At 58.1% G+C, this 12,563-nt stretch overlaps 1 protein-coding gene across 4 annotated transcripts; it reads left to right on the forward strand.

Moving 5' to 3' along the window:
* The first annotated feature begins 65 nt into the window (after window positions 1-65).
* Gigyf1 (GRB10 interacting GYF protein 1) lies at window positions 66-12,563 on the forward strand. 4 transcript variants are annotated; one of them, XM_077106158.1, is made up of 27 exons: window positions 66-226; window positions 4,443-4,681; window positions 5,467-5,612; window positions 5,890-5,999; window positions 6,100-6,229; window positions 6,324-6,419; window positions 6,535-6,646; window positions 6,759-6,867; window positions 7,218-7,258; window positions 7,417-7,587; window positions 7,809-8,062; window positions 8,168-8,276; window positions 8,717-8,854; window positions 9,047-9,147; window positions 9,358-9,529; window positions 9,624-9,790; window positions 9,924-10,024; window positions 10,105-10,218; window positions 10,321-10,421; window positions 10,610-10,692; window positions 10,762-10,902; window positions 10,985-11,212; window positions 11,444-11,629; window positions 11,714-11,879; window positions 11,959-12,125; window positions 12,200-12,329; window positions 12,427-12,563. In XM_077106158.1, exons 4-27 carry the CDS (start codon window positions 5,965-5,967, stop codon window positions 12,477-12,479), a joined length of 3,105 nt encoding a protein of 1,034 aa, XP_076962273.1. In that variant the 5' UTR covers window positions 66-226; window positions 4,443-4,681; window positions 5,467-5,612; window positions 5,890-5,964; the 3' UTR covers window positions 12,480-12,563. The 4 variants fall into 4 exon arrangements, with proteins under 4 accessions (XP_076962273.1, XP_076962275.1, XP_076962274.1 ...); XM_077106160.1 differs by having other exon boundaries at window positions 12,230-12,329; XM_077106159.1 differs by lacking the exon at window positions 66-226 and adding an exon at window positions 2,369-4,044.

A 12,563-nucleotide genomic window follows, 5' to 3' on the forward strand; every position in this document is an offset into this window, starting at 1 on the left:
GCGGCGGCGCTGGAGGGGGCGGCCCCGCGGCCCCGCGTCCGCGTCACGTGGTGCGAGGCGGGCAGCCATCTTGCTACAAACACAAACAGAGAGGAGCGGCCGCCGCGGGAGCGCCAGCGCCCCCTCCCCCGCCGCCGCCGCCCCCCCCCCCCGGCCCGCCGCGCGCCGCCGCCGCCGTCGCCGCGTCGCCAACGCCCGGGACCGGACCCTCGCGCCGCCGCCCGCGGTAAGCGCTCGGCGGCCCCGCGGACCCCAGCCCGCAGCCCGGCCCGGGCAGGCCCGCCCCCGACGCCGCGGCGGCCGCCGAGCCTGCGGGAGCTCGAGCCAGCGCGCGGGCCACCGGCGCGGCCCCAGCCCCGGCCCCGGCCCCGGCCCTCCCCCAGGCTGCCGGCACCGCGGCCCTCTCCGCCCCTCCCCGCGGCCGGACCCTCCTGGGGAGCGGGCCGACCTCGGCGGGGCCCCGGAGGCCGGCTCCCCGCGGGCGGCCGTACCCCGCGCGCGCCCCGCGCACCTGGCGCCCCTCCCTGAAGGGCACGCCGTCCTCCGGCCCGGCCCGCGCCGGCCCACCCCCGCGCTCCTAACGGTCGCCCCTCCGGGATCCCGCCCGCCGGGGCCGAATGCCCGGTTCTGGCCGGGCCCTTGCTGGGTGTGTGCGCGCCCCGCGCTCCCCCGAGGTGTCCCCAACGTGCCGCCGGGTTCTCCTCGGAACGAGCGGGGCCTCGAGGGTCTTCAAGTCCAAAGCGTTGCAGCACTTTGGCCAACATGGGAGCTTCCCCTCTGCCCAACCACTTCGCCTGGCTCATCACCTACGTTTCCTGCATTTCAGGCTGCCACCTTAGTGCTTGGTCATTGGGGTCCCCTTCCTCCGGTCGCCTGGTCGCGTGAAACACCTGCCTTTGCACCGACACTAGTCTCCGTCACCAGGCCAGGCCCTCCCCAGCCCATGTCCCCAGTGCAGCAGCTCCCAGGTCACAGCCCCTCACACTTTGCCTTTTCCTTTTTTTTTTTTTTTTTGCAAGTAACTTTAATGGGACCTTCGTCTCTCTTTCTTCCAACCCGGTGGTAACTACAATTCCCAGTCAACTTCCAGATCTGTTCCACTCTAGTGCTGGGCTCTGAGAAATGCTAAATAAGTACTAATTGGCCTCATCTTTTTTCCACCTGCTCCAGGCGACCCCCCTACCCCTGCTTCTCACAGAACTGCTTTCCCAAAGATCTTCACCCTGCAGGCAACCTCTCCACGGCCCCTGTGAGCTGTCATGTTAGCTTCCCTCATTCCCCCACTGACATGGGCCAGTAAGCTGCTCCACTTTGCTGCTTACAAGTGGGAGTTTGGTCTCTGGCTCCTGCTCCTCTCAATGTTCTTGCAGCCCCAGCCCAGTCTCTCTCCACCCCAGCTCCACCTGTACCTCCTAGATTGTAGGTCTTGGTCCTCCAGTTGGGAAGGAGTTGGAGCAGATCTGGACTTTATGTTCCTACCATTGCCTGGGGACCAGTGGCCTTGTGGATCCTAGATGGTGATTATGGTCAAGTGGATTAGGCTTCTGAACTGGCTTTATCAGCCAGTGAACATATTAGTGTTGTGTGTGACTTTTTAGATCAGGGACCCCAGTTTGCCCTGGCCTTTACATCTGAGGTTGGAGTTGGGGATAGAAAGATAGCCCTACCTTGGAGAAGAAATGGGGAAAAGAAGAGGCTTTGTGAAGGATTTAAAAGTTGAAGAAGACATTTAAAATGGTTTCAGATTCTCACAGAAAGCCTGAGTGTTTGGGATGGCTACTGCAACAGTTTGCACCTTCTCCAGTCCTGGATAGCATGAAGCTTCGGGGTGCCCTGATGGGGCAGGTGCAACTCCCCTTCCTTGTTTTCCCTGGCTAGAGCCCCAGGCTGGGCAAGTGGGCAGAAGGGATCAAATGAGGTAAAGTGAAAGTGCTTTGAAAACTGTTAACTAGTAAATAGTTGCCAAGTGTTGGTGGCGTTTGTCACGTGGCAGAGAGAGGAGAGTGCTGGGATAACTGACCAGCCCAAAAGAATTTGGGTTTGCAGCCCTTCTAAGCCTCAGAATCCTTGTCCCACCACGCATGCAGGATGTTTCCATCCTGGGAAAGGGCCGAGTCCCCTCCCACAGCTTGGGACTGGGCAGTTGCTCCAAATGCTACAGCAGTTGGGATTCTGCCTCTGTTAACGTGGTACCTACGGAGCAGTGCCAAGGCACATCACTTTGGATTGGAACTAAGTTTAGGGGTGATGGAGTAAGGAAATAATGCTCTCAACTTTAGTGTGCGCTGGGCCAACCTCTTCTCTACATTGTTTACTTCTGTGAGTTCTGAACCCCTCAGAACAGAAGAGGTCCCTGAAGCCAGTTGGGAGCTCCCAGGACTAGTCTGTGTCCTCACCCCTTGTCTCCAGAAGGTGGCAGCCTTTTAATAGCAATAATTCAGCTGCTAGTGAAGTGAGGGTTCACTGAGGTCTGAAAGAGAAGAGGTGAGGAGGTAGCCAGAGGCTGAGGCTGGGGCAGAGGCAAACTGCAGTGGGTCTCTGACTTCCGCCCAAGCAGCCAGGGAGAGGATACAGTTCCTAGCCCCGGTTTGCCTCCTCTATCCCTTTTCTTCCTCAGAGATCCAAGTGCTTGATTTTGGGAGGGTGTGATGGGCAAACTAAGGGTTATTTTTTCATCCTTTTCTCAGGGATTTTCCCACTGGCAGGTCTTCAGATTTCTCTCATGGGACAGTGTAATTAGGGAGTCATTTTCCTGCTGTTCAGAGGGGAAGACAAATGCGTGTACTTAGGTTTCCCTTGTCTTGCATTTTCTCCTGTAAACACTGAGTAGTGGCTGCCTGGGCCCCTGGTAGAGCAGGGTTTCTCAGCTCAGCACTGTTGACATTTTGGACTATGTTTGTTGTGGGGTCTCTCCTGTGCATTGTAGGGCATCCGGCAGCATCGCTGGCCTCTACCCACTAGATTCCAGTAGTGCCCCTCTGCCCAGTTGAGACAGCCCCAAATGTTCCCATCCACTGCTGAAACTCCCCTGGGGACCACAGCACTCTAGTCAAGACCCCTTGGCTTCCAGGCAGTGGGTGTGGCTGAGGCCTGCCTTCTGGGAGTAGTGGCCTTGTATTGCTTTTTTGGTCCCTTCAGGATGAAGAAAGGGCTAAGCAGTCCCTGGCTATGGCACCAGGCCCTTCTCTCACTGGGCCCAGAGAGTTATCCTCTTTCTCCTGATTTTTTTTCCCCAGGAAGGCACAGGCTCAGGCTCCCAGGCTTTGCCTCCTTGCTCCCACTCTCCCATCTCTGCAGTGGCCCTGCTCTTCCCATTTTGCCTTTGATTGTTGTTTCTTCCCACCAGGATAGCCCGCCAGAAGGCAGGAGGCCGGAAGCAGGGGTGGGGCCTCTCCCCTCTCCACCCAGCAGCCCTTTTGTGCCCCCGAAGTAGTTTCTATCCCACTAGAAGGAATGATCCGAGAAGGCTCAAAACTGCTTTTCCTGAGGCTTATTTGAAGGAGTATGGGATATTTTTCTTGAAGCTTTTCTCTCTCTCTTTTTTTTTAATCTGGGGATTGAACCCAGGCCTTGTGCATGCTAAGCATGTGCTCTACCACTAAGCTACACCCCAGTGCCACTAAAGCTTTTTTTTTTCTTTTTATTTTTTTGTACCAGGGATTTTAACCGGAGCCACATGTTCAGCTCTTTTTATTTCTTATTTTATTTTAAGACAGGATCTTACCAAGTTGCTGAGGCTGGTCTCGAACTTTCGATCCTCCTGCTTCTGCCTCCCAAGTGGCTGTGACTACAGGCACGCACCACTGCTCCTGGCTTGTTTTCTAAATTGATAGAAAATTTGCCGCTTTAGCCATGTTTTTCAGCGTACAGCTCTGTGGTGGGAAGTCCATTCATAGTGTCCAGGAGCCATCAGTCATGTCAGAACTTTTTCCTCGTCCTCTGCTGAAACCCCGGATGTGTGCAACAATTCCCCTCCTCCTACCCTCACACTAGCATCTCCCAGACGACTCTCCACCCATGACTTTGAGTCACCTGGTACCTCGAGTAAGAGGATTCCTGTGGTGTTTGTCTTTTTGTGACTGGCTTGTTTCACTTAGCATCACATCCTTAAGGCCATTCAGTTGCCAAGTTACTTTAGGGTTTTAGTGTAGAAAGATGAGTCCTCCAATGTGGAGGCCTTCTTGAACACAGTGGATGAGAGAGCTTTTGACCTGTCAACAGGTTCTCTGACTTCTATGCCTGGCAGGGCTACTGTTGCCAGCAGTTTCACAGAGGCTCTCATGGAGGAGATGCACAGGCTGGGAACCTCGCCAGTCAAGGTGTCTGTGGGCACCACGTCATGCTCTAGACCTAGAGCAGGGACACTGACTCTTTGTGACCCCCATGTCTGAGAGAGCCTTTCTCCTAGGCTCTGGTGGAACCCTCTTCCTTCTTCCTCCCAGGCTCCTGGCATCCCGGAGTGGATGGGCCCTGCAGAGGTGCTCTGGCCCAGCCTTCCTCCCAGCCAGTGACGGAAGCCCTCGAATAGCCCTGGACACTGCCTGGCCTTCATCTTTTGCTCCAGTCCCACCAGGGATGAGCCCTCCCTCTCGAGTCTCTTCCATTGTTCCTTAGAGGAATTGATTGCTGCTGCCACCTCTCCTGTCAGCCTCGGTGACTCTGCCCTGCTTTCCACTTTATGGTGAGGCACCTTCTTCCAGCACCTATGAGAATGTTGTTCCCACCTTGACTTTTTGTTTGAGTAGCTGTTCTTGATCTGGAGGAAAGGTCTGGGTGTGTGCTTCCTCTTGGTAAACTGGCCCTGGGGTGGCACTTGCCACCAGCAACTCCAAAGACTGAGGCAAGAGGGTGCACAGTTGTGGCCACTTGGGGAGTTCAATGAGATCCCATCTCAGAATTATCAAAAGGCGGCTGGAGATGTAGCTCAGTGGTAGAGCTCCCCTGGCTTTGATCCCCAGCACCAAAATAAATAGGCAACCAGCCTGGGGATGCCATGGCCAGGCTTTCCTGCCTGGAACCTGCAGTGTGGGCCCATCTTTGGCCCTGTAAGAACCCTTTTTTGCTGGGTTTCTCCACAGACCCAGGCCCTGGATTCTAGTGTTGGAGCAGCCAACCCTGACATCTGTCCTTGAAGGAAGTAGTTTAGTTCATGTCTGATCTTCTCTCCAGGGTTGACCTTTTCTCTGTTGAATATTTGTGGCTGTAGGAGCTTTTTTGCTTGTTCTGTTGTCCTGAGTGTCCATACTGATTGTAGTCTACCTCCTTATTGAATTCTGTGCCACACCTCGTCTCAGCCTCCTGATGAAAGTGCTGATGACCTGAGACCAGGCCTGGCATTGTTTCTCAGCCATACCTTGGCAACTACCTTGTGTCCTACCTACGAACAGGGTCTCTCTGGTTGTGTAGGGCAGATGGCAGGGGTGCCATGTGACCTACGTGCACACTTCACTCTCACTTCTCTTTAAGGATCTTTCCCAATTGTGAAGGTCCCTCCCGGGCACTATTAAGGCCAGACCATTAGCCAGTGGCTTGGGGACAATAGTTCACTCCATACTGGCCCCTGCCTGAAGAGAGCCCAGCACCCGAACTGCTCCCCAGGACAAGGCCGCCAGGTGAGTGTTGGGGCTGTGAGAGGGTGCCCTGCGAGGCAGAAAGGCCTCTAGCTTCCTGGTTTCCTCACTGTCCTTGGTCTGTCCCCCACCCTGACTCAGCCTCGGTTAGCTCATGGTGTGAGTGGCCACAGGGCTGGCTTAGGTGAATCCTTTCCCAGCCCAAGTGACCCAGCCACTGGCCTTAGGCCCAGTGCAGTGCCTATGAAGGGTGGGACCAATGGCCAAGTTGCAGAAGCTCTGTGCCTGTCTCATGTTCTCTGTGCCTGTGGCCCCACAGGTATTTGGACAGTGCGTTTTGGATCCTCTCTCCTCTGCTAACCCCCAGCCCCTGGGAAGCAACCCCAGCTCCACAATGGCAGCAGAGACGCTCAACTTTGGGCCTGAGTGGTGAGTCAATGGGTGCAGCGGCTTGTGTGGAGCAGCTGGGGAAGAGGTCTAGGGCTGCTTGGACCGTGGTCTCTCTGCTTCCCTTCTGTGCCTATTCTAGGCTGAGGGCCCTTTCCAGCGGAGGCAGCGTGGCCTCCCCACCCCCATCCCCTGCTATGCCCAAATACAAGCTGGCTGACTACCGCTACGGGCGAGAGGAGATGTTGGCCCTCTATGTCAAGGAGAACAAGGTGGGGTAGCTGGGGTGTGTAGCTCCCTGTTCACTTGGCTTATGCAAGGGCCCTGGGGCATGTGGTAGCTTGGCCTTTCCACCCCCACTGACAGGTCCCTGAGGAATTGCAGGACAAAGAGTTTGCTGCCGTGTTACAGGAGGAGCCGCTGCAGCCCCTGGCTCTGGAGCCTCTGACTGAGGAGGAGCAGGTGGGGCCTGGCCAGGGGCTGAGGCGGTAGGAGCCTGGGTTGGGGGCTGGAGTTGGGAATATGGGCGGAGGTCGGGCTCCTGGGTCCTCACTCCCGCCCCTGGCTCCCTCCTCAGAGAAACTTCTCCCTGTCAGTGAACAGTGTGGCTGTGCTGAGGCTGATGGGGAAAGGGGCTGGCCCCCCCCTGGCTGGCACCTCCCGTGGCAGGGGCAGCACGCGGAGCAGAGGTAGAGGGGTGCCTCTGTGTTCAGGGGTGGGCAGAGTCGGGCCTGTGGTTCTAAGGGTGTGGAAAGAGGATCTGGCGGGTTTTAAACCCAAGTGCGCTGCATCCTTCTCCAGGCCGTGGCCGTGGTGACAGTTGCTTTTACCAAAGAAGCATTGAGGAAGGCGAGGGGGCCTTCGGGCGAAGTCCCCGGGAGATCCAGCGAAGCCAGAGCTGGGATGACAGGTGGGACTGGAAAGAGGTTGCTCAGAGACAGAGCTGGGCGGAGCCCTAGGCTGGGCAGTGTCCTGAGGAGGGAGGCTTGGGTTTTTGTCAGCAGAGAGTGACCAGAAACACTATCTGAGCCCTCTTCAGAACCCTCTGTGCCCTCCAACCTCCTGGACCTAAGCTGCCCTGTCCTTGTGCTTGAGGAGCTTTTTGCCCCTGTCACCTTCTCTGTGCTCCTACTCCTCAGCTTGTTTCTCCCTAGTTCTATGTCCCTTCCTCCTCAGGCAGAGTGGACAAGGTGTGCAGCACTCCACAGGGTGGGGAGGGGCAGTTGGGCTATTTCTGACTAATACCTTTCTCTTCTGCAGAGGTGAGAGGCGGTTTGAGAAGTCAGCAAGGAGGGATGGAGGTATGAGAGTGGCAGGCATGGCCGCCAAGGTGGTGGGCTTGAGATGGGTGACCCTGGTGGGGAGTTACCAGGGGCAGTGATGGAGGCAGGAGGACCTGGAGTAGGGTCTAGCAAGAGCCTTCCAGAGACTGCAGTGGCGTGTCTGTCCTTGTCCCCAGCCCGATCTGCATTCGAGGAGGGCGGGGCTGGCCCACGGAAGGAGCATGCTCGCTCAGATAGTGAGAACTGGCGTTCCCTGCGAGAGGAGCAAGAGGAGGAGGAGGAGGGCAGCTGGAGACTAGGGGCAGGACCCCGGCGAGATGGAGATCGCTGGCGCTCCACCAGCCCTGGTGAGACTGGGCAAGGTGGCACTGTGGAGTTCAGCGGTTGTCCCTTGAGGGTGGGCTCCTCTCACCAAGAGAGAGAGAGAATCTGAAAGCTTGGTGAGGTGGGGTTGAGCGGGAAGCAGTCCTGGAGAGGCAGTGGTTCCTGGGGTATCCTTTGAATGGCAAAGGAGGGGAAGTCCTCGTTTGACTCGGTGGCTGATTTTCCTTCTCCAACTTTCCCCCAGATGGTGGCCCCCGCTCTGCTGGCTGGCGGGAACATGGGGAACGGCGTAGAAAGTTTGAATTTGATTTGCGTGGGGAGCGAGGAGGGTGTGGTGAAGAGGAGGGGCGGGGTGGGGGAGGCAGCTCTCACCTCCGGAGGTGCCGTGGACCTGATGGCTTTGATGACGACAAGGATGGGCTCCCGGAGTGGTGCCTGGATGATGAGGATGAAGAAATGGGCACCTTCGATGCCTCTGGGGCCTTCTTGCCTCTCAAGGTACCTGTGAGGAGGCAAGGGGAAGAGTGATCGGAGGAGGGTGGAGCCTGTCTGCAGGGTCTCCTGGCTCCCTCCACTGATGTGCACTATCCCTTTCCCACACAGAAGGGCCCCAAGGAGCCCATTCCAGAGGAGCAGGAGCTGGATTTCCAGGGCCTGGAGGAAGAGGAGGAAGAGCCTTCAGAAGGGCTGGATGAGGACGGACCTGAGGCAGGTAAGACTGCAGAACCATGACCGGGAGGCTGAAGAGCCTTGGGCTGGGGCCAGACTGCCATAGAGGTCTGTCATTGGGCTGCGTGCTTGCCCACGTATAGGGTTGGGCTTCTTAAAAACATAAGCAAAACAAGAGCTCGGATCTGGGGAGGGACTCCGAAGCAGCAGGGTTATGCCTAAAAGGTAGCAAATCCAGTAAAAATAAAGTGGGATCAGTGACATTCAAAATCCCTGGGAGGCTCAGTAGAGTACACAGGTAGATCTCTGGCATCATTTGCATGTCCCCACACAGCCTTATGGGACCTGCTGATGTTCCACCCTGCAGGACAGGGAGTTGGAATACGCAGTGAGTCCCTTGTGCTCAGTGCTGCCACAGCTGGTGGGTTTGCATGGCCTCCTGCATCTTGGTTTTAACTCCTGATAATCACCCTTCTCTTTTAGGTGGGAAGGAACTAACCCCACTGCCTCCTCAGGAGGAGAAGTCCAGTTCCTCATCCCCACTGTCCACCTTGGGCCCACTCTGGGGGACGAATGGGGATGGTGAGGAAACTGTGGAGAAAGAGCTCCCCACAGCTGAAGGTAGACAGATGGGGCTTTTTGTGGGCTGGGGCTGGGGCTGGGGCTGGGGGAGAAGGCTCACCCCACCTGTGGGAGGGTGCATAAGGCACTGATATTGAGAAGAGGTATAGCAAGAACCCGTTTTCTTGGAGGGTGGATAGAGAAGTGTCTGTCCCCTTCATTGCACCCTCTCTCACTTTTCTTCATCCCTAGGAGATGAGCTGAGGGGAGTTCAGCTGAGTCCTGGGGTGGCCTCACCCGCTGCTCCACCTGGAGATCTGGAGGATGAAGAAGGCTTGAAGCACCTGCAGCAGGTGTGGAGGGTGCCTGACAGAGCCCCAGGGCTTCTCCCCCATAGGGACTCAGCACAGTTGTTTCATCTGTCCCTGTCTCAGATCATACCCACCTTCTCAGTTCTGTCCTGCCTCATTCATGACCTGACCCAATGCCACCTCTAAAACCTGTCCCAGCCCCATCCTGATGTGGCTGTGATCAGGCAGCTCAGCCTCTTTTTCTCTTCCCAGGAGGCAGAAAAGCTGGTGGCCTCCTTGCAGGACAGTTCTCTGGAGGAGGAACAGTTCACGGCTGCTATGCAGACCCAGGGCCTGCGCCACTCCACAGCTGCCACTGCCCTCCCCCTCAGCCATGGCGCTGCCCGAAAGTGGTTCTACAAGGACCCACAAGGGGAGATCCAAGGTAGCTGTGGGGGATGGGAGGGCTGCTCAGGGAATTTTCTTGCTCAGGGCGTCTTTGGCTTGTCCTCTGACCCCAGTGGCTTTCCTTGGTCCAGGCCCCTTTACAACCCAGGAGATGGCAGAGTGGTTCCAGGCTGGCTACTTCTCCATGTCATTGCTGGTGAAGCGGGGCTGTGATGAGGGCTTCCAGCCTCTAGGAGAGGTGATCAAGATGTGGGGCCGCGTGCCCTTTGCCCCTGGGCCCTCCCCACCCCCGCTGCTGGTGAGCGCACATTTCCTCTGCAGGTTGCAGGGAGGGCCAGTGGGAGCAGGAGAGCTGGTGGTACTGGGCGGGCCCAGAAGAGCCTGTCCTCCCTGCCACAGTGCGCGCTGGGCCTGCTCTCACCCTCCTGCAGGGAAACATGGACCAGGAGCGCCTGAAGAAGCAGCAGGAGCTGGCCGCAGCGGCCTTGTACCAGCAGCTGCAGCACCAGCAGTTTCTTCAGCTGGTTGGCAGGTATGGGGGCGCTGCCGGGGCTCAGAGGTTGGCCAGGCAGCAGGGCTGAGCGGCCCACCACATGTGCCCTGTCTCCATAGCCGCCAGCTCCCACAGTGCGCACTCCGGGAAAAGGCAGCTATGGGGGACCTGACGACGCCGCAGCAGCAGCTCACGACATTCCTGCAGCAGCTCCAGGCTCTCAAACCCCCCAGGTCTGGGTGGCTGCGTGTACCTTAATCCTCGGGATGTGCGAAAGGGGAAGGTGGGCAAATCAGAGGTGGATGTTGGACCCTGAGTCATGGTTTGCTCCTCAGAGGTGGGGACCAGAACCTGCTTCCGACGATGAGCCGGTCCTTGTCGGTGCCAGATTCAGGCTCCCTCTGGGATGTACATACCTCAGCCTCATCACAGTCTGGTGAGTGGCCTGTTGGCCCTCCTTTCCTCCTTTCCCCCTCCCTTGGGTGCCGCCTTCCCCCTGTGGCAGGGATGGGGACCCAGGTCCTTACCGTGTGCTGCTTGGTCCACCTTTTGTGGCTGAAGAGCCATGGTTGGGTAGAAGAAGGGGCCCCAAGTGCACCCCTGAAGCTGCCTTTGTCCCTGCAGGTGGTGAGGCCAGTCTTTGGGACATACCAATTAACTCTTCGACTCAGGGTCCAATTCTAGAACAACTCCAGCTGCAACATAAAGTGAGTAGGCCTGGGCTGGGTGTGGAGGCTGTACCGAGGCCGCCCCGTCTGATGTGTGATGTGACTCAGTTCCAGGAGCGCAGAGAAGTGGAGCTCAGGGCGAAGCGGGAGGAGGAGGAGCGCAAGCGCCGCGAGGAGAAGCGCCGCCAGCAGCACCAAGAGGAGCAGAAGCGGAGGCAGGAGGAGGAGGAGCTCTTTCGGCGCAAGCAGGTCCTCACCCTCCCAGCCCCTTTCAGTCTGGGCCCCACTGGCTGCCATCAGCCACCTTCACCCCCCTTGTTTCTCTGCCCAGGTGCGGCAGCAGGAACTGTTGCTGAAGCTGCTGCAGCAGCAACAAGCCGCAGCTGCTGTCCCTGTGCCCCCTGCACCCAGCTCCCCACCCCCGCTCTGGGCTGGCCTGGCCAAGCAGGGTCTGTCCATGAAGACCCTGCTGGAGCTACAGCTGGAGGGAGAGCGGCAGCTGCACAAGCAGCCTACACCCCGGGAGCTGCCTCGGGCCCAGGCCCCCAACCACCGTGTGGTAAGTGGCTGCCCCTTCCCCCAAAGACGGGGACCTCTCTGTTCAGGGTGATTCAGGGAGGTGGGGGTCACAACCCAGACTCCTATCCAAGGCCTGGTTCCTCATTTGATTTTGAGGCTCTCTTCAACATAGCCCTCACCTTGTCCTTTGTCCCTGTGCCTCTTAACAAACCTCCCTGCTTAGCTTTCTCGGGTCCCTTATTGGAGCCCCCTAACTTCCTGCCATCTGCAGCAGCTTGGGGGCCTGGGCACTGGCCCCCTGAACCAGTGGGTATCTGAGGCTGGGCCACTGTGGGGCGGGCCAGACAAGAGTGGAGGCAGCAGTGGTGGCAGCTTGGGCCTCTGGGAGGACACCCTCAAGAGCAGTGGGAGCCTGGCCCGCAGCCTCGGCCTGAAGAACAGCCGGAGCAGCCCATCTCTCAGGTGGATTCCCTGCCTGTGGGGCTGGGGTGGGGTAGAAGAATGCTGAACACCTGAGCTAATCTCCAGATTCGCCTCCCACCTCAGCGACTCCTATAGCCACCTGACAGGTCGGCCTGTTCGCAAAAAGACAGAGGAAGAAGAGAAGCTGCTGAAGCTGTTACAGGGCATCCCCAGGCCCCAGGACGGCTTCACCCAGTGGTGTGAGCAGATGCTGCACACCCTGAGCACCACGGGCAGCCTGGACGGTATGGCAGGTATACCTGGGCAGCTTCACTGGGTCTAGGGCCTTCGGACCTGGCCTGATTGTTCCACCCTGCCCTATAGTGCCCATGGCTGTAGCGATCCTCAAGGAGGTAGAATCCCCCTATGATGTCCATGATTATATCCGTTCCTGTCTGGGGGACACGCTGGAAGCCAAAGAATTTGCCAAACAATTCCTGGAGCGGAGGGCCAAGCAGAAAGCCAGCCAGCAACGGCAGCAGCAGCAGCAGGTAAGGTCTGGGTAGGGGAGAGCAGGGAAGGGTTTCCCAGTGCACTTGTGACTCCCTCCCATGCGCTGCTTTAGGAGGCGTGGCTGAGCAGTGCCTCTCTGCAGACAGCCTTTCAGGCCAACCACAGCACCAAACTTGGCCCTGGGGAGGGCAGCAAGGCCAAGAGGCGGGCATTGATGCTGCACTCGGACCCCAGCATCTTGGGTGAGTGTGGGTAGGACCAGGAAGAAGCTCTGTCTGCTTCCTCCATACTGGCCTGTAGGGGTCTGGGGGAGCTCAAACCCTTCTCCCCTGGCTTTAGGGTACTCCCTGCATGGACCTTCTGGTGAGATCGAGAGCGTGGATGACTACTGACCAGCCCATCCCACCAGCCCCATGGGCTGTAGGCCAGGGGCGGCAGCAGCAGCAGCTTGGACCCTCGGGTCTCCAGCCTGCAGG

The sequence above is a fragment of the Callospermophilus lateralis genome, chromosome 19 (assembly GCF_048772815.1).
Source record: "Callospermophilus lateralis isolate mCalLat2 chromosome 19, mCalLat2.hap1, whole genome shotgun sequence".
NCBI lineage: Eukaryota > Metazoa > Chordata > Mammalia > Rodentia > Sciuridae > Callospermophilus > Callospermophilus lateralis.

Bases quoted from the DNA above. Each gene is read 5' to 3' on its own strand.
- Gigyf1 (XM_077106158.1), top strand. From the start codon at position 5,965: ATGGCAGCAGAGACGCTCAACTTTGGGCCTGAGTG. The intron at 6,647-6,758 runs GTAGAGGGGTGC...ATCCTTCTCCAG, and splicing joins GGGCAGCACGCGGAGCAGAG to GCCGTGGCCGTGGTGACAGT. The intron at 8,277-8,716 runs GTAAGACTGCAG...CTTCTCTTTTAG, and splicing joins TGAGGACGGACCTGAGGCAG to GTGGGAAGGAACTAACCCCA.